The sequence below is a fragment of the Varanus komodoensis genome, unplaced genomic scaffold (assembly GCF_004798865.1).
Source record: "Varanus komodoensis strain SLA01 unplaced genomic scaffold, ASM479886v1 scaffold22, whole genome shotgun sequence".
NCBI classification, from domain to species: domain Eukaryota; kingdom Metazoa; phylum Chordata; class Lepidosauria; order Squamata; family Varanidae; genus Varanus; species Varanus komodoensis.
The window spans coordinates 19,303,632-19,328,747 of record NW_025335606.1 but is presented as its reverse complement, the minus strand read 5'-3'; the positions used below and the strand labels follow the sequence as shown (position 1 = coordinate 19,328,747).

The 25,116-nt window shown below is 41.5% G+C and overlaps 1 protein-coding gene across 4 annotated transcripts in view; it reads right to left on the bottom strand.

The window, feature by feature from the left end:
• LOC123024052 (GEM interacting protein) overlaps positions 1-25,116 on the bottom strand; it is a 65,049-nt gene that overhangs the window by 11,181 nt on the left and 28,752 nt on the right. For 3 of the 4 annotated variants that reach the window (XM_044431326.1, XM_044431325.1, XM_044431328.1), the window contains 10 exons: positions 24,811-24,875; positions 22,751-22,861; positions 21,440-21,520; positions 18,247-18,423; positions 13,350-13,487; positions 11,597-11,787; positions 8,434-8,558; positions 4,140-4,226; positions 2,318-2,407; positions 2,037-2,194 (listed from right to left, as the gene is read on the bottom strand). In XM_044431326.1, coding sequence (XP_044287261.1) covers positions 2,037-2,194; positions 2,318-2,407; positions 4,140-4,226; positions 8,434-8,558; positions 11,597-11,787; positions 13,350-13,487; positions 18,247-18,423; positions 21,440-21,520; positions 22,751-22,861; positions 24,811-24,875 — 1,223 coding nt within the window. The remainder of the gene's footprint in view (positions 1-2,036; positions 2,195-2,317; positions 2,408-4,139; positions 4,227-8,433; positions 8,559-11,596; positions 11,788-13,349; positions 13,488-18,246; positions 18,424-21,439; positions 21,521-22,750; positions 22,862-24,810; positions 24,876-25,116) is intronic. The other variant, XM_044431327.1, reaches the window with a different exon arrangement.

The window sequence follows — 25,116 nt, the reverse complement described above, 5'->3', positions numbered from 1 at the left end:
CAGGCCCACTCTTCAGGGAGCTGTGACTGGTTGCAGGCCCTTATGTCCTGTATCTCTGGCAGAATAGGTTTGTCATGAAATGGTACTTAAAGAGTTGCCAGTTTAACTCTTTTAGGATTGAGGATGCAGAAGGAATATTTTATGTGCCAGCAGAACAAATGTGAGTGCTTTACTATATAGACAAGAAAAAATATGCTATGGAATTACACTCAAGTACACACTGGGGTCCTGGAATTGGCAATATCCTAGAGTTTCACAACCTTCTAAGCCATATTCTGAATTCTTTTTTTTTTCTGAACATCCACTGAACTACCATTAGGAAGACGTATAAGGGGGTAGATGGGAAGGACACTTGTTCTTTCCAGTGCTTTCCGTTTCAACTCCTGAATCCAAAAGTCAACATGGCACTCTGCTTCTGCTTGTTTTTAATGACACACATTAATGGCAACTAAAAGCAAGACTGTTGGAGATCCCTGTTGGAGGAGATCCAAAATCCATCCAGTCAAATGTCCTGCTTCCTAAAATGGCCAATCAGCTGCTTTTGGAAAGCCTACTCAGAATACTCCTGCTCTGGAAATTGCTGGCTGACAATTCCCAGCTTCATGTTAAGGCCAGCTCTGATTATTTCTCAGACCAATATTATGAACTAGGGTACAGTTAGCTCTCATCTTCAAAAAGGGAACTGAACCCAAGAAACAATATTGGGTCAGCATCCTCTGGGCAGTTTATAGCCAAGTAGTGATCATCAGGACTGGAATGAAAAAACACTGCATCATAGCTGAGCAAAAATGGAGGAGGCTGGAAAGTTGAAGATGCTTGTGGCATCTACATTCATACCATTTTTGTTCTGGTAAATGGCCTTTCCAGCATTTGGTACTGTTTTGTAAACATGTGTTAATGCTATGAGAATGAAGTCTCTAACACCATTTGTAGCTCTCTGACTTTGGCCATCCTGAATGAGACAATACAATTAAACATTGTCACTCTAAAGCTGTCTGTCACTAAGGCAGCAATGAGGTGGGGTGCAAACAGCAAATCACTGCTGAGAGTGATCTCTAATGGGTCAGATTCCCTGTTCTCTTTTCCTGTGTTCACATCCAGCTACATTAGAGGTCCAAGTATACATACAATATTTTTATGTCACCATTGCACTGGCCAAGTTCAGATTGGCAAGCAAATCTATCTGATACATATTCACCCACTAGAGGAGTTGTTGGGCACGTTCACATATCATGGCAACCCATCCTGCCAATAAATCATGGTAGGTTGGCTGTTGTGCAAACAGCCTTCAGTGTGTCCAAGAGTCAGTTGGGCTCCTCATTGTTGTTTGCCCCCTTCTTCTGTCCTCCCATGGATATCTCAGGGACCCAGCAGCAGGACTAACATCTTCTAGCTCCTTAGCATGACTGGGAGCAAATTTTGGCATGCTGTGGCTTTTTGTCCTTTTACACTTTTTTGGGGGGTGGGGGGGGAGGTGAGGGGAATATCATGAAGTCTAGCTTTACAGCCAGCTTTTTCAATTTTTGTTGTGGCAGCCACTGACAATCCCTTCAAAGTGCTTGAGTGCCACCTTGGAGCAGCTGTCAGTGGTTGGCAAACATTTTAAAACTTTTTTTGAATATACACATTTTTGTCTTGTTTAATTCTTTTTTTAGCTGTACATGTGCAACTGCAGAAATTGAGACCCTCACCTGGACAATGTCAGGTTGGGGAGTGGGGAATATAGTTTAATATTTGGAGTTTACTGTCTCAAAGGGCATAAGACTCACTTAATAGACAGCAGCATCCTATGCATATTTCTTCAGAGGTAAGTCCCCATGGGACTTATTCCCAGACAAATGGGCATAGGGCCAAAGCTTAAATAATTATTTCAAAATCCCTGGATTACATTGTAAACTCCAGACTATTTTTGTGGTTTCCATTTTCCCAACACTATTGTGCTCTTCCTGAAGCTGTACTGAGTACAAGAGCCTGTTTCAGATCTGAACTTCATGCTACAGTACAGCAATTTATGCTCAACTTTATGCTCAACTTACCTCTTCACATTCAAGGCCATTATCCACAAAGGTCTCACATTCTCTGCATTTTGAACGGTGTCGCAGCTTCCGTAGACGGTGGGTCCGAGCAGCACTTGACAGGATTATGTCCTTAAACTGGCCAAGGAACAAGTCATTTTCAGATGCATCATTGAGATCTGAAAAGGGAATGAGGCATGTGGATATCAGTCTGTATTGGACTGAAGCATTTTTCTACAGACTGATGAATAGCCAAAGATGTATCTATGCACACAATAGAGTGAGGGTGTTTTGCTTCTCACCGTTATCATAGGCTGATATCAAATCTTTGTCTTCACACTCCTCTGAGGATACCGTTCCAGTGGACGGAGCTTTCAGCAACTTCTTGTGGCCTAAACATGAGTTAAATTCTTCTTTAAACAAAATGAGACCCACTTAAGAGTCAAGGTAGTTAATTACAAAGCTGCACTGGGTTTGATATTTCTTACATGAAAAAGACAAGATGCCTGGTACTGATGTTGATGCTGTCAACCCTGGCAAACGCTCAACTAGACTACTGGAATTTACTACTGACAGGGTCATTCTTGAAAATAGCTTGGAAACTACAGTTGATCCAGGATGTATATTGATGTCTGTACCTCACTCCACCCACACCTGCAACTATGAGCTGTGCCATGTGGCTGGCAACAATTAAACAATATAAAAGCAAATAACATCAAACACAGATATCTTTCATGTGTTAGATTTTGGATACATATGACAATTATTGTTCAAGAGCTTCACTGATTATTGATCTATCCCCAAATTCAAAGTGCTATTTTGTATTTTTAAAGACCAAGAGGGCTTAGGTCCAGCATATCTGACAAGTGCCTTCTCCCATTTATACCTTCCTGTTTAGTGATGCCCACTTAGTAAAAAGAATATGTTGCAAAGGTCACTTCCATGAGATGCAAGATTGGCCTGAAACAGTGCAAATACCTTTTGAAGCATCACTGCGTTTATGCAACTCCCTGCCCCTTGAGAGCTATCAATCTACAAGCCTGCATTATTCAAGCATGCAGTTCAGGATTTATTTTTAAAAGCAATCTTTTAATATTTGAGGCAAGATGTCTGCAGTGGTGTACTGGATACTCTCTTCTTGATTATCAGTTGTTGTTCTTGTTGTTGTTCCTATTATTATTTTGTTTTAAACTGTACTATTATATTTATTATTTGCCTTGGAAATGCTTTAAACTGAATAGCAGGTATCAGTTTTCTACAGAATGGTGTACTGCTGATGAAATTTATGTATTATAAATTACATAATTTACATAATTGATGCATCGTACTTAAATCAGACTTTACTTGGGCAGTGTGCCCATGTACGTACATCAGTTGCTGGGGAACAAGGACAGGAGAGTGATGTTACACACTAGTCCTGCTGTGGGATTTCATGGGCAATTGGTTTGCCATTGAATGAACAGAGTGCAGAACTAGATGGATCATTTGTCCAGCATGACTTTTACTTTGTTCTTATGTTCCCATCCAGGTGACTGATCAGATCAATACTTACGTAGTTGCAGCAACTTTATGGCAGGTTGTGCTCCTAGCCTATTCATTCAGCCAAAATACAGAATTTATTTATTTTTAGGAAGTGTAATTCAGGATCACTTAAATTTGCAAAGGGAATGCAAATGGTCACTTTGTTGATCTGGAAATTCGAAATGCAAACCCAGCTTTGAAAACCAAATTAAAACTCAGAATTGTAGAAGGATTCTTTTAACTTGGAAAAAAGTGCATTGGCAAAAACAACAAGAGTGACTTGCACATACAAAGGAAGATGAGCACCAAGGTTCATATATACTAAAAGCCAAGTAATGTGGAACATAATTAATATGAGACCCAAAAGGTCTCATATTATTACCATGAAATCTGATATTTAGCAAAAGAATATGATAATGTAAGAAATATGGCTGTTTGGGAAAACAAGGATCACACTGAAGCAAACCAAAGATATACCACTTCTGAGATGTAACTGTAATCTCTCTCCAGCACAACATTTATGATCAGGTCACTCAGTTCACTCCCCTCAGCACTGACATGATCACTCTTCCTTTGCCATGAACAAGATGCACTTCCTCTCACCTGGGCTGGAGGTGAGTGAATCCAAGGACTGGCACTCAATACTCCCTCCCAGGCTCTCGGTGTCACTGTAGAAGGATTTGCTGACAACTGGACAATGAGTGAAACAAATGAGCATAATTAATATTTTCAAAGTGATAGAGGTATTGTAATTGTCCACAGTTCACATGTATATTTTTCCTGTCTTGCTGTGGGGTCCAGTCAAATATGTTTTTGAAGTGTGGGGCATGCTTCATGCTGAACCTATAAAAACCCAATTCTCTCTTTCCAGTGTTTGATTCGCTGGACTTTGGGAGTGCCAACTGGTTAGCATCCATTACATCACAGGAGCAAAGTTACCAAGTGGCATCTGTGGGCTCTCAACAGGTTTGCAGAGGCCCTTGGCATGTTCCCCTCCCACTAGTTGGCCAAGTCCTATTGGCCCTTCATCCTATTAAAGTCCTTGCAAATGACAGCAGAGAGGAAAAGGAGGTGACAGGAGCAAGAAGGTAGAGGCTAGCCCTCAATAGCTGCGTGACACCACCATGTTTGCTTGGACCAGTCTGCCCATTTTTTAAGTATCTTTATTGCTAAGGAGAAAGATATATGCAAACAAACGCATATGTGGCTTTAGTAGTGCAAAACTACTAGCCCTCAGTCCTTTCAGCAGTGCCAGTCAAGCAAGTTTTCTTACTTTTTCAATATACAGGGTTAGCCAAAAGTAGATATACAGCACTGATCAGGTCATGTTTAGTTTCTTAGGTGTTTGAGATGTCCTCCATCAACATTGTCACATTCCTGGAACCTGACACTGTGACACAAATTTCGGTTAGTGCCAATGGTGATACATGCTTGCAAGATAAACTCCTTCAATTTGTCCACTGTGTGAGGTTCTCCATACCCAATCAGTACTTTTGGCCCACCCTGTAGTTATTCAGTTAATGTAGCAGGATTAGGGCAAACACTGCTATAATCAGACAGGAATATCACTCTAAAAATATTTTATTTTTTATATCACGAAAGAAAGACAGTAAGTGGTGTAGGAAGAGTCATCTTAAAAGATAGTGGAGAACATCTGTGCAACAATCTGCAGGTCAGAAAGCATTACTAAGTCCATTAACTTTGGCCTGTGCCAACACTACTCCAGGGAATTCAGTTGTATGCCTACTGGATCAAGGTAATGTAGATGCCAAGCTGCAGTGTCTTATTTAAGAAGTGTCCTGTTATGATTAAGTAGCGCATCTGTCCCATCAGCAGCATACTTAGATAATCAGCCTGCTATCAGGCAATCTATACAGTGATAAGTCTAACTTTCCAGGAACCTGTCATAGAAGGAAAGTGAGAAGATTCTTGGTATCTTTAGCCAAAAGAAAATGCTGGGTGGAGAAAGCTATCAATAATTTTCAGACCTTTAAGTAGAAGAGTGAGCAACACTTTTGGTATTCAGGGCCTCAAAGAGAAGTGTTTGCATTTTTGTAGGCACACATGTGCATGTATAAACATGCATGCACAAACAAATGCATAAATGCATACATGGGCACACTTGTACAGACATATATAGTATATATGTGTGTATATATGCATACATGTGTAAGAAAAATGATAAACTCATGCATACATGCATAGGTGCTCATATACCCATTCCTATTTTAATTGATTAAAAGTATATAAGATAGAAAGCCAAAAAAGAAAAAAAGAAAAAAAAACCCAACATTTTAAACTGTAGGCTAGATGTTAGGCATTTTCAGCTACTAATCCTCTCCTCAGTTTCTGAAAAAGACAAGTCAGATTGTTCATTTTATCTATAGAATGGTCAAAACCAGAATGGTTCTATAGTAAAAAGATAAGCTATATATTTCTCAGCTAAGTAAAGGGGCAATGCTATCTATTTTGAGAGACTGGTTGAAGAACTATAGAAAGCTGAGTATGTACCGTTCTGCAGACAGAGGAGATCCACTAGCAAGATGGCAATTGCATTGTTAGAACCCAGCTCACCCTATCTCCCAGTGAACCTGCAAAAAGCTCTGAAGGCACAGGTGTTCCACCAGTGCTGGTGGGTAAAATAAGGCATTTCAGGGGGTTGTTGTAGGCATCCATGAATCCAGAGGACCCAAAGATCATTCATTCCCCTAACATATTCACACTATCAAGAAACTATGCTAGCCATGGAGCTGGCAAGGTTATTCTGCCCCCAATACCAACTTCCCTGGCTTCAGGGAGTTGGTGGGGCTATGGGGGCAGTGCTTGCTCCCCCAGGAAAAGAGTGATATGTAATTAAGTCACTATAGTAAGTGAGAAGTTTTGCTACTCATCCTTGACAAGGAAAACTGGCTAAATTACACCAATGTGAGAGAGAATTGCACAAGCTGATGAGTCTCTGGCTACTTTTGTCTAACAGAGGCAGGGCAAACCAAAAGGTTTTTGGAAAAGAGCAGTGAAGAAATGCTGCCAAGTATTGAGGAGATAAGAGCTTTGAGGAGGAGGAAGCCAAAGGAAGCATGGAGACTTTAAAAATCTGGGTTGTAAGGGGAGGGTGGAGAGGATACAGTCCATAGGAATGAGAAGAGAAGATTCCCAAAGGGAGTTGTCTGGGAGAAAAAGAGAAACTGGGAGATAGATGAGCGGAGAGGAGGCATGGGGCAATGGCCAGCAGGGCCCTTGTGCAAGTGGTCCTTAACTCTGATTCATCTGTGCAAGCAGGACTCAATACTTGCACAAGAGAGATGTCCTGCTTCCTGGAGGAAACTCTGAGATGATTGCAAGAGTTTGTTTCTGGATTGGGACAGACTGGGGGAGCTCCTTTATATGAGATCCACTGACCCTGCCCCTCTCCTGTTCCAGAAATGAGCATTTCCTTTCATTTCTGGCTGCTCCTGGAACAGCTAAATTACAGGTATACAATGGAATTGGCAGGGAGCTCCAGAGGCAAGATGTTCAAAATGATGAATTCCAAATGGCTGCTATGAACTGAGTGCTGAATGGAACAGAGCTGTGCTCTGTTCTGCTCCTGAGTAGGCCAAGCAGAATGTGTCCCTTTGCTCTAGTCTGGTCCTCACAGGTGGGTGTGATGGCTGGTAATGCCACTCTTGCTAGCAATCACCACAGGCAATATGACAGTGACTAACAAGCATGCCCTGTCTTACTTCTGTACACGAGGAGCCCTTGTGTGTGGGACTGAAAGGTGGTGGCACTGCGAAGGGGGAAAGCAGGCACTCACCTCAAGCCACATGGCAAGACAAGCAAGCCTTTTGGCTGCCCTTGCCAAGTGGCTCCATAGCAGTTATGGGTTGACCCCATGCTGGTCCTCTCATCCTGTTCAGACAACATGGTGAGCCCAGGGGTAGTGAATACACTCTGCAACAAGCCATGACCTTTTGTGGTGATGTATAACCCCTGCAGCTGGACTTATAAGCCACCCCAAACAAGCCATGACACAACAAACTCACCGATTTATAAACTAGGGAGGCTTATAAGTGTCATGTGAATCCAGTCACTGAGCTCTTTGCTAGCCAAGACTAGGGACTGGCAATTGGTTGCCTGCAAATCAAGGCCCAGAAATATTTTTGAGGCTCTGAGAGCTAGTGTGGTGTAGCAGTTGGGAGTGCAGGACTGGGACTCAGGTGATCTGGGTTCTATTCCTGACTCCACCATGGAGCCAACTGGTTGACTCCAACTGTTGGCCAGTTGCAGATGCTCAGCCCAACCTACCTCACAGTGTTGTTGTGGGGATAAGATTGTGAGAGCAGGAGGAGGAGAATGAAGTAAGTCACTCTGAGTTCTTAAAAAAGAAAAAAAGGCAGGATATAAATCTAATAAATAAATCAATAAGTAGCAAATCTTAATATTTATTAAAATATTTTCCACAGATTGACACTCTGGGAAAAGTTGGGATCATGTGTGTGAAAAGACACTTTGGCTCCCTAAATGAGGGAGAGCAAGTAATCAATCCTGAGGTAGAAATCAGGGGAAAGATGATACCCGCCCCCACCTCCTTGCTAGTCACTGAGGGGAGAGCAAAGCATTTCAGATTATGTTGCTTGTGAGGTTACCCTTCTGCAGTCACTGCTACTGTCTCCACCCCACTTTTCATTGAGGTAGCCCAGCCTTCAACTTGGTGCCTTCTATATGTATTGATGTACATGTCCCATCACCCTGAGCAAGCACTGCAAACTATAGTGGCTAGAGATGATGAGAGTTGTAGTCCAGGACATCTGGAGAATACAAGGCTGGGAAAAGCTGATCTAGTTTGGCAATAGCCAGGATCAGAAAATAAATCTAAAGGATAAGAGAAAATTAACTAAATATGAATGTAACGTACTTTGCTCACTGCTTGAGGAAGACTGTTTTCCAGGGACTTCTTCTGAAGAGCTGCTGAGGTCAGCAGCAGATGCTGGAATGCGGGTATAAAGTGCAGCATTCTTTCTTCTAGGATAGGAGGGTGACCTGAGAAAGCAACACATCCATTACCCATCACAGTTTTTCCACAAGAAGCAAACATTTGTCTTTCAAATAAGCATTTCCTTCCAGAAAGGTCCAACTGAATGCTCAGCATTCAGGCATTCTCAGCATTCTTTTGTTTAAGACAGCCTTGCCCAGTCTGGTGCCCTGAATTCCCATCAGCCTGGATAATAGCTAGTAGTGCTGGAAGTTGTTATCCAAAACATCCAGAAGGTACTAAGTTGGGGCGAGCTGATTCAGGGTGCAATCCAGTAGACTGTGCCTTCAGTGCCTATGAGCCTCCTGTCTCTGCCTCCCTGCTCTTTCTACTCTGCAAGACTGCTAGATAACTAGTTTTGGCCATCTAGCTGTGATGCTTTGGATGGAGAGCAAAGGAGGTTAGTGGGTCAAGTCACCTCCCCTCCCTTTCCCCTGGAACACCCCTTTTACTTATTCTCCAAGGTCATTTTACTGACTGTACAGAAGCAGCTGACATGGTACTTCCTATGCCAGTTGGAGCTCTCTTTCCAACCTTAATCTAGGAATCCAAAGAATCCTGCAAGCCCCTAGACTCTGTAGCTCTTTTAACCTGTATTTCATTACTACATTGACATTTTAAAATACTACAGCCCGGAAAAAGCATTTTTGCTGTAATTAAAACATGTATGAAAAATTAACAGGGTTATAAAATGATACCCAATGCAATGGTTACAGTGAACATGTGCTGAGCTGTGATTGGTTCACCACCCTCGTATGTCATTGCCAACATCAGAACCACTCTGCTTTAGAAAGGCAGAGAAATAGCAGTAATGGAAATCGTGCTCCTCCTTCATTCTTTTGATATTAGTCAGACATTCTGCAGTAAGCAAAAAGATGGGAGCTGAACAGGGGAAACACAGGAGGATTGCAAAGGGGTGCAATCCTAAGTGCTTCCAGACTGGGACATCTAGCTGCATCTAGTGCAGCTATTCCATCTTTTTTTCCTCAACAGATTTTCTGTGGTAAGAGAAAAGATGGCAGAAGTAGTGAGGAAAGACAGGTGGGCTATGAATAGGAGACAATGTCATCCAAACCTTTTGTAAAATTCCATGAATGAAGCAGGGCAATGGTACAATAAAAGCCTCTTCTGGAAACATCCCCCTGTAAAATCTGACTGAATGAAGCATGGCAATTCTACTTTCATTATTTCATGTGGGAGAACCTTTTGTCCCCTAAATTATTGCCCAGGGGCATAACCACCCTTGATAAGAGAGATACCCATTGCTTTCCTGCTATTCTAGCAAGTGGGTTATGTAATCACTAACTATTTAAAACACTGGGTTTTCAAGTCTTGGAGAAAGTTGGATAAAATTTATATATAGAGTAGCATACCTCCAAATCATAGTTTATATACTTTTCTCCCAGATTTTGACAGAGAGTAATGATGCACAGTAAAAACCGTATTTACTATACATACTTTTATTCATAGCATGAAACTGGTTTGCCTATATCCTATGCTTTTGTTATCATACAGTCCTTGTTTCATTTCACACTCATTTTTCAGTAATATATAATTTTGATACTACATGCCCCTTATCACTGTCTATCATCATCCTTTCAAAGCATGCTAAGAGTAGTGATTTCTTTAAACTATGCAGTCAGTTAAGCTATGATCTTACATAGAAGAATTCAAACTGCTCTGGCTTTTAAGTGCATTTTCTCTGAGGTATTGTTTTGCTTCCAGGCTCATGGCTGGGCAAGCAGTAGCTGGAAATGCCCCACTCAAAGTGGAACTATATGTCGTCTTTGGTTCCTCTCCATGTTTGTGAATGTAGACACAAAGGAGGCATTTGTAAGGAGAACTGGTAGGCAGGATGGAGGGGCACATATTCTCCCCTCTATCCCCCGCCATCATAATTTCTTCTCATGCCTACATGCCTCAGGTTACAGAGCCTTAGTTCTCTGTGTGTGTGTGTTTGTCAGCAGGGGTAGTATTTAAAATGGGTGGCACTTACAAGGGAGAATCTGCCAAATTTGTTTTCCTCATAATATTCAATTCTGCCCTCAGGCTTTCAGAGAGATCTGTAGCAAATCTACAGAGAAACAACTTAATTTTTTTGCCCAAAAATGTTTTTAAGTTAAACAAGTTTATCCTTCCTGAATAGCTGGTTCAGGCATGGCCAGTTGATAAATGGAATGTAGGCAATATAATGCTATATATTACAATTTGGCTTCAGTAAGGTTTTTGATGTAGTACCTCATGGCATAGTAAAGATAAGGGGGATGTAGTATCAAAATATATACCACTGAAAAATGAGTGTGACATGAAACACAGATTGCATGATAAAGTAAGCACAGGAGAGAGGCAAGTCAATTTCGTGTTGTGAATGGAAGTATATGTGGAAGTACAGCTTTCAAGTCTGTCTTGACATATGCAGGCATTCTGTGTCCCATTGCCTAGCTGGGGTACCTTGCATGCTAAAGCTGTGGGGCCATGGTGGAAGCAGTGATCAAAAGCCACCATTTGTCAACCAAGGGCTTCACTGCTGTTGTGTGACAGCTGCTGAGAGTTCAGCTGATTCTGCTGAAGACCCACCATGGAAATATATGGCAAAAATTAGGAAGGTTTAACCATCCCAAATGAATGTCTGGAGGTAATGATGGTTCTTTGAATGGAAATCTTGAAATTTTCTGCAGAGGGGCACAGTTCCAAAGGAGCTGGTGTGCCAACTGCAGGAAGAGAGAGCCAATGCTACCACTGGGAAAGATGCAAGAAGTGCTTTCTATCTCCTGCTACTTGAAATCACATCATTCCACCCTGTTATATGCCTTCAACATGCTGTGATCTTCACTGATAGAATTTTAGCCTGAAAGGAATGCTGTTTATTACACATGTGACAGCTTTACATCCTAAAACTACTATCAGAACAGTTACAGGTCTTCAGAGCTTGCAAAAATCAGGGTTGGGACAGCAGACATCAGGGGTCAGAAATGAGGCGGGATATAAGAAACCATGTTGCTCACAGTAAGGGAAGAGAGAAAGAATAAGGTTTGAGCTTCTTTACCTTTGTCCTGAAGGTACAAATTCATCAAACTTGTACACCTCCATTGGAAGCTCTCTTTTCTGCAGATTCTGAATGAACTCCAGGTATTTCTCGCCAGACTTGTAAGGCGTGCAGAATTCAATCAGATTCTGATATTCTATAGGGATTTGCTCTGCTTGTTCATGTTGCAGTTTAAGCATCCTCAAGGTGACCTTAGAGAAACAAAACCGGCATGGTGAAGTTGTTAGAGTGTTGGAATGGGACTTAGGAGTTCTGGGTTCAAGTCTCCACTTGACTGTGAACCTCAAACACTGGTGACTTTGGGCCAGTCATTGACTTTCAGTCTAACCTGCCCAGCAGGGTCATTGTGAGGATAAAAGAAAGAGGTGAAGTCTCACACAAGCCACCTGGGGTTTCTTACAGGATGAAAAAAGGCAGGATAGAAATGTAATAAATAAATAAATACCAGAAAACATAAAGGAAATGGTTTTTTGACAAAGTTCTGAAAGTTTTGTGGATTTGTGCAATTCTCTACAATCTTTACCAATCGTTAAAGGTGTGAAATAGACAGTTTGCACTTCAATCAAATTACACTTGTCATGATCTCACTAGGTTGGCTTAAGCAAGTTGTCATTATGTAAGCCTCAGCAAAAACATGGGAATAGTAACTCTGCTCTATGTCACAAGACAATTCTTGAAAATCAGCTAAGAATGCATGTGAAATACTTTGAGCTTAAAAAAATCTATCTGGTTCAGCTCTCTTTCCATTTTTTTGTTTTAAAGAAGCAGGAACAAGTGTGAGTGCTTGTTTTTGCCACCTGATTGTTCCCACTGTAGCTAGGTGAAGCTAAACAATGCAGAAACAACCCACTCCCCAATTGCTGGGTTGTGTGAGGTCTGAATGAGGAGCTCCCAATTGCTAGGGGAGAGTTACATACAATTCAGAGTCATAATTCTTCCCCAGCAATCCAGAGTTCTGCATTTGAACATCATGGTAAGCATCCCTGGGTTGGTTAGTTCAAGCAGTGGGGGACAGGTGGCCGGGAACAGGTTGGATCCCTCCCTCCCACTCACAACTATCAGGGTTTATTCTCCTCTCACCTGTTTACAATTCATCTGCTCCCTCCAACTCTCTCTCTCTCTCTCTCTCTGTTTCCCAGTAATTCAGGATTTCATGGGTCTCAAAAAATAGACTATATGCTATAAGCAGTCTTTAAGTTGCCACAAGTTCCCTAATTGTTTTTATATAAAAAGCTATGACAGAAGCAACTCTATCATACTGTTTTCTTTATCACCACCATCAATTCTCTCAACAGTAAGCTACTCCCATATCTCCATATTACTTAAGCTGCAACTGCTGCTGAAGCCTCTCAGCTAGTGCCTTTTGTTGTTTCTCAGAGCGCAACCTGACTTGTTCTGAGGTTCAATCATTCATGTGCTTCCCCTTTCTGCATCTCATTGCTTCAATTGCCATTTTCCAATTCCCACTCCCTGTTCTTCTCAAACATACCCCAACATTCTGGTTCCTCCCCTTCTTGCTTGGCTTCCCATTGGCCCAGTAAAATGCCCATCTCATCACTATTATGAGCAGGGCATTATAATTCTAGACCATGGCCTTGAATCTAGCTTGATGAGGGGAAAAAACTACAATGGACACCTGTTATCTCGCATGGACTTGCTGCGTTTGGTTTCCACACTCCTGTAGCTCCCCTCCCTGCAGCTAGAGAGGCAAGGAAAATGGCAAGGATATTTATAACCACAGATCACTACTTACCCGTGTCAGCACCTCATCTCCTTGATACACCAGTTTACGGATGTGGGAGACAATTCTCTCCCTGACTTTCTCCAGTCCCTGTCGGCGGGTGTTGGCATCACAGACGCAGCCTTTATAGGTGATTTCAGATTCCTGAACCTGTATGTAGTGAAATAAATATACAGTAGGATGGACTGGAGAAATGCTGAGTTGCAAGAGTGGCATTGTGGGGATGTCTTTTTATTTAACCCTCATTTTAACAACTAATACTATTTTATTTATACTACTAATTTGTATACAGTTGCATTTTTATTATTTTTATTAATTAAGGGAGGATATATTATGGAATGTTTTATGTTATTTATAATATTATATTGTTATGTATTTTGGAATTTTATTTGTGTAAGCTGTCCTGAGGCTCTCGCAAAGGACAGAATACAAATATCTTAAATAAATATATAAATGAATGTCTGAGTAAGGGCACTGTGTGGGTGCCAAAAAACATCTCAGTTCTGCAGCCCCCCACCCCCACAAAACAATATGTACCTATTGTGCACAATAATTTTAGGACAAAGCTAAAATCATTCATATAGTTTCTGTTCGGGTTCCATTTTCACATTCAACAACAACAAAAATCTACCGTAGCAGCATGTTCCTTTTTTCTCTTTTTTATAGAAATTTTATTAGGATTTTGAAACTAAAACTACAAACAACAATCATTGCACACACCAGATTTACTGGATCAGTCCCCTACTACATATCTTTTAACATTCTATGATCATACTAGAATCCATTTATAATAACTTGAAAGCATTGTTGGATCAAAACCAGGTCCCGTTTCTCCAGCCAATAAAATAATAATAATGATAATAATCCAAATTTGATAGAAGTCACTATCTTCCTCTTCTTCATCCATGAAATCAGTCTTATCATTTCCTACAAAGTCCTGTTTCTCTTGAGCAATGTCAAAGGGAAGCATCTCCAAGTTAAATGAAATTGCAATATTCTCTTTCTCCTTCAGTGGTAAGTTTGATCTAAACATTTCTAGACAATTCAAAATATTTTCAATTTTCTAATAGTAAACAACTTTCTCACTACCACAATTACATGTAAACATCAAAAATATCCATTTAACATCTCTACAATTGTCTTAACTATTCTACTTCATGATGAGTAATACTTATAATACTTATAATATCTTTTAGAACATTTTTCTTTAAGCTAAGTTACTAGTGTTTCATCTCACTTAAACACCATTTAATCAAATATGGTTAGCTCCATATAAAAGCCCAGGTGTTTACAGTCTAACATATATCATCAATAACAGTAGCTTATTAGAAATACAGTCAAAGATATCCATTTAACAATAATACCTTTTAAACAGGATTTCATTAAGCTAAATTGCTACTATTTCACCAGCAATAATAGCTTAGCCTTTCTACATTACATGTAAGCATATCAAGCTATATAAATCACCTTTTTTTTTGGAATAGAAAGAAATTTCCCTTATCTTCCCTTTGCACCCCTGCCATGTTTCCTTTTTCTTTACCCCTCTACCAGACCTTTCTGTTTTTTTTTCCCATTCCACCGTAATGTCTGTATTGGAGTCTTCAGTTGCAGCCACATAAACATAACCTCTTTTAAGTGGTCAGCTAAAATGTCCTTCTCTAAGATGACACGCAGATCCCATGGAAGCTTGCTTCGTAATGTCTGCAATAGATCATGTGTCTTGAGTTGCAGCCAAGCTGTCTTCTCCTTCTCCATCATAACACGCAGATCAGTTGCACTTATTTTCTTTCCAGTTTCAGATTTTCCTTCTGCTTGTTGGATATTTTGCATATTCTGTTCAGGTGCAAGTTGCTTATCTAAAGCCTGATTAATAGAAGTGTCTAATTTATCAAAACCACTTTTTTGTTCAGTTAAAAAACAATCAAGTCGCTCTAGAACAATCTTCTGTCGTATTATTATCGCCTGCTGGGATAGCTGCACAGCTGTTAAAGAAGCCTGTATTGCCAGAAATGCCTTCCATATTTCTTCCACAGTAGCGGTAAATTAGCAAAGCTTGGCAGGTGTCCAAGGATCCCAGGAACAAAGAGAAAGATGGTTGCCAATTCTTGGCAGTAGTCCAACACAGATGAATAAAAGAAAGATCCTCTATTACTCAGTTCCACAACACAAGTATTCGCCCTTGGAGAGATAAAAGAAGATAAATCTTTTCCTTACTTACAAAAAGTTCTTTCTTTCTCTCTGTTATGCAATTCGCCGCTTTTCAACTCCGTGGGGGGGAAGGTTTCATTCCCCCTCCATCCGAAGGGCTTTTTAATTAGCAAGAAATGCAGCTTATTCCATGGGTATCATTGCAGAAAAAAGAAACAAAAATACGTTCCAATAGATCCGGTGTGTTCACAAAAGCTAAAACAAAACTTTAAAAAGGTAGTATGTTGAGGATTTGCAGAGGGCAGCTCTCCCTCTGGTACTACCCGGCTGAGAAAAGCTTGATTTCCTCCCACTAAATGTGGAATTGCCATTCCACATCATCTGGGGGATTTGCCAAGCAATCTATCTTAGCCCCTACAGAGCTGATTGAACCCCATGGCCCACCACCAGGCAGTTACCAGCGTGATAACGGAGGTTCGTTAATCACATCTGTATCATTCCAACGCCATACTTCTTCTCCTGCTGCATGTTTCTTTGAACACTTTGCTACTGGGATTATGAAATCTATGGACAAAACTTCATAGGAGGAAGAGGTTTCACAGTCTTGACTGATGTGTGAGACTGCACAGTTCCCTTTCAAAGGCTGGACAGCTTCCTTCACTATTTCTCTTTTGAGCTTACCTGGAAAGCAAGCCCCCACTGAATCAACTTTCAAATAAACAAAGAAGGCAGAGGGACATAGCTCATCTATTTTTTGATGACAAGGTTCTACGTTTTTGGAATACTTCCAGTGTGGAATCAAAATGGATGCATATTCATCAGATCACCTCTGATTATTCCATGCTCAGAATTGTGATTCCCCCACCCCCAGCAGAGACATTTAGGGATCAGAGTGGTCCTGTATCCTTTTGTATTGCATGAAGTTGAACTTGCTTGGTGCTAGGAGGAAGTGCATTTTCTGATGGAACAGGAACTATGTGGGGAGGAAATACTAACAACAGTACATGACCTCTGCAGAGCAATCTCAACTCCGAAATTTTAAACAATCTACCCACTGTGACAATGGGCAGGTTTACATATCACATTAAGCCACCTTGTAAATAAACACATGGTTGTTTACAGAACTCAACAGATGATTATGCTTCCTGTGCTTTGTTGTCCTCCTTCCCCCTTGGTTCTCTAGGTGATTTCTCAGTGGTCTTCATGGCAGAATGCATCTTGTTTCCTCCTTCCCATTCTGGTCACAACCTACCCCTGTTCTTTTACCTTTTTTAGCCCCCTAAAATGGCATGATTTTAAAATAATGTTCTTTCTCACATCTGCAAATGGACGCTTATCTGGTATGTGTAGTTTTGTCTGGTTAATTTCCTTGTCTCTATCTGCTGTACAAGGGAAGACAAGGGAAGACTTCCTTTAGGCAAATTTACATGCAGTTGTCAGGGACCAAGTGGCAACAGAAGATGCTCCCTTAGCAATGTAATCCTTGCAATTTTTAATGTCACAGTCCTTGGTGCCTACAACCTTTTCAGCACTTCTACAACTCTCCACCTACTCCAGAAAGGGGAGATATTAACTCTCTCTAGCAGTTCTAGAGCACTTACAACTGTGAGTACTGTGGTTCTCTAATAGTTCAAAAAATAAACAGTATGCGGTATACACAAATGGAATAGCTATGAGGTAAATGGAGGAGAAATGTGTGCAAATTTAATGGTTGGAAAATAAACAAAGTAGAAATGTACACACTTGCATCAGCTACTGCGTTACTGCAAGTGCACACATCTCTCCTCTATTTACTTCCCAGCCATTAAATTTGCATAATTATCTGTGGCTATTTTAGAAGTGGGGGAGAACCTCAGTAACAGCAGCAGTATGTGCTCTGAAAAGGAGCTGCAGAAAAGGAGAAGTTGAGATCTTCCCTTTCTGGAGTAGCTGCACACTCAGGGAAATGTTGAAAAGGTGGAGAACACTGAGATTGTGAAGACTGCCAAGAAAGTGATAATGTACTCAATGTTCTAGGGTGCACCTCCTTTCCCCATTTTTTTGTCCTTTACTGGTACTTTTCCATCAAAAGCTTGGTGCTTGATTTCTGGCAAATGAACTAGATACAGTTTTGCCTTGTATTGGGTAGCCATTAAGTGCCCACTTGCACAAAGAGAAACAAAAAGCACAGCTTTCAGGAGCCAGTGGAAATTATATGAACCCAAATGCACATTTTCACGCTCTGATTTCTTTTAGATGTTGAGGAATGAGCAACAGTCCTCCCAACACAATGACCTGCCATGGCTCAAACAACCTCTAGAATAAACCATGAGTTCTCAGGATGTCCTATTTGTGGAAGGAGAAGCCTCACTGCAGACAACATGCTGGATTTTGCTGACACAAAAATCCACCATGGTTGCTTACCCATGGCAGATTGTCATGGCATGCCAATCAGATCATTGTGGGTCTCACTTAATGCAGGAGCCGGACTGGTCTAATATTGCCAACTCCAGTGTGAAGGCATCAAAGAATCTCCTTCAATGACACAACAAGTTCTTTTTAGTGTCCTTCTAGCGTACATGCTTTTGCTCTCTTAGAGCTATATCCACTATACTCAGATAACTTTGTGTGCCAAGTTGCCCGAAGACTCACAAAAATCTGTCGTTGTCCCTGCTGGATTTCCATGCATTTATGTACCTCTGGAAGAACCTGAATTCCAAAGTTTGCACCACAGATCATAAATGACAGAGTTCTGAATTACTTTAGGACATGAGATCGATACCTTTAACTGGGCTTCCTCTCGATAACGCCGCCGTTTCTCCAGTTGCTTGTTGCCGCTGCCTGCTGCAGCCTGGAACTCTTCTTCTGCCTTGGCACTTAACACTTTGGCTTTCTCTAAGTCCTCACAGCGCTGGAGGTAATGGAGGCGGGACTTCCGCATGGAAGACAAAGAATCATTCTGCAATTGAAGAAGGTGTTAGCATGACAAACCTGCTTAGCTTCAGCTCTGAATAGTTCTGTTTTCCGAGTTTTGCTTTTAAAACTTTATCATGTATTTGGGATGATTCTAGGCAGAAGCAGTTTCTCTTCCTGTTCAAAGTGAATTGTCATGAGTACTCTCCTAGAATTTGTGTAGCTATGTTGTGTCTTTAATTTCTTTATATTTCCTTTTCTTTCTCTGTGTATTGTCAGGGACTCCTGGAAGAGCAGTCGTGGGAATGTATGCTCAGATCTACAGGGGGACACCTTCACCTCGAACCTCAGCTCTTTTATCGGTGAGAACACCTAGGTAAACACCTCTGCAGAGTACAAACCTACAACAGTGCTGTCTAGTAGAGGTATGCCCACCAACTACAAGTTTTTAGAACATAAACAGAGGATTTTATAGGCTTCTAGTCACACATACAGGGCAGAGGATGAGAAAATAATGGGCACATAATGTACTCATAGACAAATGAAGTGAGAGATCTGCAGAGGTGCATGAGACAATTGTACAGCAAATATCAATGATTACAGGATATTGATATGACAATCAGGAAGATACATGAATCATTACAGGATTTGGGTGTGGGTATTGACATGAAGCTCAAATACTTTGGCTAACTAATGAGAAGGAAGGACTCACTGGAGAAGACCCTGATGCTGGGAACGATTGACAGCAAAAGGAGAAGGGGATGGCAGAGGTTGAGGTGGCTAGATGGGGTCACTGGGGCAGTGGGGGTGGGCTTGGGTAGACTCCGTAGGATACGAAAACAGGAGAGCCTGGAGAAATGTTGTCCATGGGGTCATGGTGGGTCAGACATGACTTTACAACTGAGCAACAGAACACTGACACGCAGGAAAACTAGTCGGGGCAGTTAGCTGCAGCTCAGCACATTAACAGAACAAAAGCCTCATTGCAGTGAAATGCTAACAATGTAACAAGCTTAACTTTGCAACTAAAAGTTTCAGTCTCTTAAAGAAACAGATGATTAATAAAGCTTCAGGGAAACAAAGGAACCTGGCTTGGAATTCTGGTTCTTTCTGGGCAAGAGGAGCAGGGACACTGCAGGTTTGCTTTTATATCACAAAGGCACCTGTAAGCAACCTTTCTCTATAAAGATTTATTTGGATTTTCCCAACAGTATGTAATGCTGCCATCAGGAATTTAATTCCAATCATATTAATTAATTTCTTCCACAGTATTGTGTCCAAGCTATAAGGCTCCTTTGTTGGACTATGTGGTCCTGAGGATTGTTACTGAACTCAGCCAGTCAACAGCTAGGGCAAACCCGGGTGGACCCCAGACCCAAGTCAAAAGGAGCCTGAGATGAGACTTAGAGCCAAAACCAGCTTTATTCTAGTGCACTATAGAATCAAGGGAGACAAAAGGGGACATTCAGTCAAGCAGTGTCTTGAAAGTTGCACCCCGGTACATGCATTTTATACTCTAGGTAAGCAATTAGGTCACCTAATACACTTCTCATACATCAATACATCAATGTAGCAACACCCCCACTGCTGTTAGCTTCAAAGAGTCTTTACTTCTGTCAAGGACCAGGCATTTCCCATGTCTATTTCTTATCTGCTCAAAATTCACACAGGCTTGCCATGTTCTTACTCCCTGCACATTTGCAACTTTCATGGTGGCTATAACCAGTTTCCCTTTGATTACCGTATTCAAGGTCAGGCTAGCATGTTAGCTGTGGGTTACACAAAGTTCATTTTGTTCTTATCCACCCTCCCTTCAGGGACAGTATAACTGTGGTGTTTTTACTATGTGGACTTCCTCTGGCCAACTACTTTTAGGGCTTTTCTTTGACCAATTACTTTTGGGGTGTTTTGGGGTGCTGCAATTGGCAACAGGATGATTCTGGTATTCAAACTGCCTATGACTCTGAGACGACAACAAACAAAATAAAACTTTATTTGTACATGAAGCATATAGGTTTCAAGATGTTCAGTAACTTATTTCCTTAATGAATAAAACAACATATAACAACAACTTCTAACTGAGGTATCCCACTGTTACCCTTCACAATCATTCCTTATTCTCAGATCCTTCTTTCATGTCTGAATATTCTTTGACCAGACTTTAATCTATTTATCTCAGTTCAGTCTTTTCCTTCTACACTCAAGTTTCTATATACTGCCTTATAATACTAGACAATATTCAGTTCTGACTCTCCCTAGGCACAAATATGTCTCCCAACTATTCTACTTCCTTCCCTTTGTCCATATAAATACTAAATGCTTTTCACAGCACTCTTTGAAACTCTAATGAAGAGGCTGTCTCCTCAGACTAATGACTGATTCCAACTGACTGCAACTGCTGACAGACCACTGTGAAAGTTAACTGCCAATTAACTGACAGCTTTCTTCCTTCTCTCTCTCCAATTACACTTCCAAGCCCCACCCACACATGCTCAGTCACCAACCAATCACCTCACTCACTCATCCCCCTCCTTTACCCCCATTGCCCTTCTGAAATGTAACAACATTTAAAGGAACAGCACATAGCACTTTAAATCACTGCATGAATCATCCTGTTGTCTCTACATACACCAGCCAGAGCACAGGAGGGAAGAAGCAGGCAGTATTAGACAGAATCCTGCTGTGTGCATTTTTCTCTTTTTAAGTAAAAGGGCTAGAGCGACTGAGTTTCGAGCTTTCAAGCAATACCAACGATTCAGGGAAGGGTCTTTCCTGAAAATCAGTATACCAGTGGCTGCAATATTTGGGACAAGAGGACAGAAGAATGTTCTTTTTACCTGAAGGCACTGGTGAATCTGTTTTTGGTCATATAATGTGTACCTCATACATCCCTAGCCCTTCCCTTCCCTGATAACCTTCTTCTCTATCAGTTTCATTGTGTATTCCCCAGGAATCCACTGACACATTTTGCCTTATGGGATCTTAAGACAGGTGGCCCACAGACAACAGGCAAGAGACCCAAAGTGATTGTAGCTTCATCCTTATCTTAACTTTGCTCTTACCATTCTTTTTTGTTCTTTCTGCCACTGATCCTTGAATTCCTTCCTCCATTTCTCAATTTCATTCTTCTTGGCCCAAAGTGGCTGGGGGGAAAAGAACAGGGATGAGAGGAGTGAGATCTTAAGCACTCATAAAACCATAACATCACTGAGGCATCACGGGGGGTTGAGGACAAAACTACAGAATAAAAATGTGGCATGTATCCTTTCCTCTTTCCCATTCTCCATCCCACTCTTCAAATGGAAAGACCAAAGCTTCATGAGATGTTCTAGCAACAATCATTTCAGACCTAGCACTCTGGCCAGCTAGTTGAGGAGACCTGTGTCCAGTTCTGGGCACCCCAGTTTAAGAAAGGTGCAGACAAGCTGGAAAGGGGTCAGAGGAAGGTAACAAGGATGATCTGGGGACTGGGGAAAAGCCTTATGAGGAGAGATTGAAAGAACTGGGCATGTTTAGCCTTGAGAAAAGAAGTCTGAGTGGGGACATGATAGCACTCTACAAGTACTTGAATGGTTGTCACACAAAGACAGGATCTCTTCTCGATCATCCCAGAGTACAGGACATGGAATAACACACTCAAGTTACAGGAAGCCAGATTCTGGCTAGAGATAAGGAAAAATTTCCTGACTCTTAGAGCAGTACAACAGTGGAACCAATTACCCAGAGAGATTGTGGGTTCTCCCATACTAGAAGCATTCAAGATGCGACTGGACAGCCATCTGAGAGGGATTATTTAACTTGGGGGTCCCAAACTGAGCAGGGGGCTGGGCCCAATGGCCCTCTGGCCCCTTCCAACTCTACAGTTCTATGATTCTGTGATTCTTTTGAAGGACACAAAGGGTCTGGACTAGATGTTCTTCACCCAATTAAGCATGACAAGAGTGAGTGGAGCAAAACTGTATTTTATTCTTGAAAACAGTTGACTGCAAGCAAAGGATCAATTGACCCAGACCACATGATGGAGTCCCCTTTGCTGACCAGGTAGCAATCACAGATATCCATTGGTTTGAAAGTCCTGCTGCAAGTGCTAATTGATACATTCAAATTCAGATAGTTCCCACACTTACCTGGGAGGCTAGACTACCTAGGAGTTCAGCTGGGAACTCTGGCAAGGGATTTCTCAATTCCCAGCCATTTGATTGGCTCCCATTTCATAGGTAATGCTTGGGGGATGTTACTAGCCTGTCCTGGCTCAATGCTGGCCAGTCAGGTATGTCCTCTCCTATGATTCCATGACCCATAACCTATTTTAGTATCTGCCTTTGCATAGCTGTTGCATAGCAGTGTTGTATCCAAGCCAGAAAACACTGAACCTCGTAGTATTGTTTCCGATGCAAAACGCCGGCTGTCTTAGAAGCTAGGTTCCCCACATTTATGTGATGCTCCATGACTTTGGTGTACAGAGTCTGGAGGGGCATGTAGTTCTGAAAAGAAAGAAAACAAGACCCAGCATTATCTTGTCCATATTTGCCCTCCCGCCCCTTGAGATTGGCGGCAGAGGCCCTCCTCCAGGAACCCTCTGTGAAAGACATTAGGAGACTGAGTACCTGGAGGAGGGCTTTCTCTGCGGTGGCACCCCACCTATGGAATGCACTCCCCAGAGAGGTCCGCCTGGCACTGTCGTTATTTGTTTTTTGGTGCCAGGCCAAGACTTTTTATTTAAACAATATTTTAATAACTGTTAATATTATTTATTGGTTTTAATTCTACAGCCAGGGTGAATCTGGATTTTATATGTACTATTTATACACTTTGTTTATTTATTGTATTGGAAGCCGTCCCGAGGCTCATGTGAATGGGACGGCATATAAAAATTCCAAATAAATAAAAAATAAAATGGGGTGTTAGAACTTTCCCAAGAATTCAAGGCCTGAATACAATCTGGGAGAAGTTCTTAGAGAGTGTCTTCCAGTGGTGGGAGAGCCAAAGAAAGAGGAGGGGCGGAAATACCTGTATATCTTTGTTTAAAGCTGTTCCCAAGCCTTTCAAAAGGCATTTTGAGAGAAATTTCAAGATTTCACGAGAGGCATTTCAACTTAGAAAGATGCAAAAGCTGGGAAATTACCAAATGTTTGGCGGTCAGGAGAGAAAGGAAGGAGCATAGCATCTGCGGAACCTTGGCTGGCTGGATTGGGATGCCAAGTAGAATAAGGACATTTGGATTCAAATCTGAGTTTCTAGGTATGATACTCAAACTCCGTCAGAAACAGCAATGCACTTCATATCCCATGTGTGACCTGTGGTTGCTAGTTTTATTTGGCTGCTCAGTGCAGTTGCTGTAGCTCATGCAGACAACTCACCCATATCATGAGTAAAATCCCCAAATTCCTGCAGGCCACTGGGTTAGTGTTAGAAACTTTCCAAGGGACAAAGTGAGTTGCTTATGAACATTACAGCAGGCAGAACGAGCTCCTACCACACAGGAGTGACTTTTAGACCCATAGAAGGAGCATCCATAAAGTGGACCCAGGAGACTTGCACATCAGGGTCATCACCACATCCCAGGAACTGTGATGGGACCTACCCTTATGGCACACTGGTACAACATACAGAGTATTGCTGGTTGCATCTCCCATTCCAGTCAACATGTCAGAAGTGAAACTGCCATGAAATTAATATCCATCTAAGTTCTTTGGAAACTAACACGGACAAAAGTAATATCTCATTCCAGTGGGCTGAAACCTGCCAAGAAACTTCCTGTGGATCAGCATCCTCTTCTACTGTTTTCACTGGGCCTCAAGGCCCATCTGAAGAGTACCAGGGACTATGGATATACCTCAGTCTACAGCTGCCTTAGTCAATGAATTTTGAAACCAACTCCACTTTCCACCCACAATGGCATAAACAAACCCTTAAGAACAAATTGCTTAAAATATGAGGTGGTTTCAGACATAGCTGTACTAGGACTACTAGCATGGATTTTATAAAAATAGTATTTAAAAGATTCCATCCCATGTTTTGGTCACATGGGTGTCGTCCCCGTCCCCCCCCCCCCCGGCTGATAAGTGTTAATTTTGCAGGGGAAGTACAGAGGGGCACTTTCAAGAACTGGGTCCTTTCCTTAAGTCAGCCTATGAGAATATTGCACCAGAAACAACCACTGAAAATGATACCCTGGAATGGTTGCCTCTGCATGTGGTGGTGGATGGATTCATTCTTCCATGTACCAGAAAAATGGTGTCTGAACACACAGTGCGAATCCCAGGCATGAAAACACACACACATGCACAGATTTTGCTTCAAGTTCCATCTTGGAGAGACCAGCAAAGATGCTACAGGTCAGATGTGGTGAGGCAAAAAAACAACTCACACTGAAACTATTCATGCAAATTACAAAATGAAGCTCATAGAAGGAGCATCTAGGAGAAGTTACCTGTGAGAAAAGGAAACTTTTGCTAGCTTCTGTAATTTTCAGGATGTTCTTGGCAACCTCCACTTCTGTAAACAAGAAACAGGTTAGTACTCTGGGATTCCAAAGAAAATGCATAGTAAGAGAAGGAGCATATTTAGCCATAAAAATGAAATTTTGGAAGGATGCTCCCACCTTGTGGCAAGGTTTAAATGAAGAAACGTGTATTTGTTCTGATATAGTATTTTGCTATTTTAGCCTCAGGATGGCTTATGAAGACTTTTTTAAGGCTATATGGAATATGTAATGTAAGGGACCACTATTGATAAA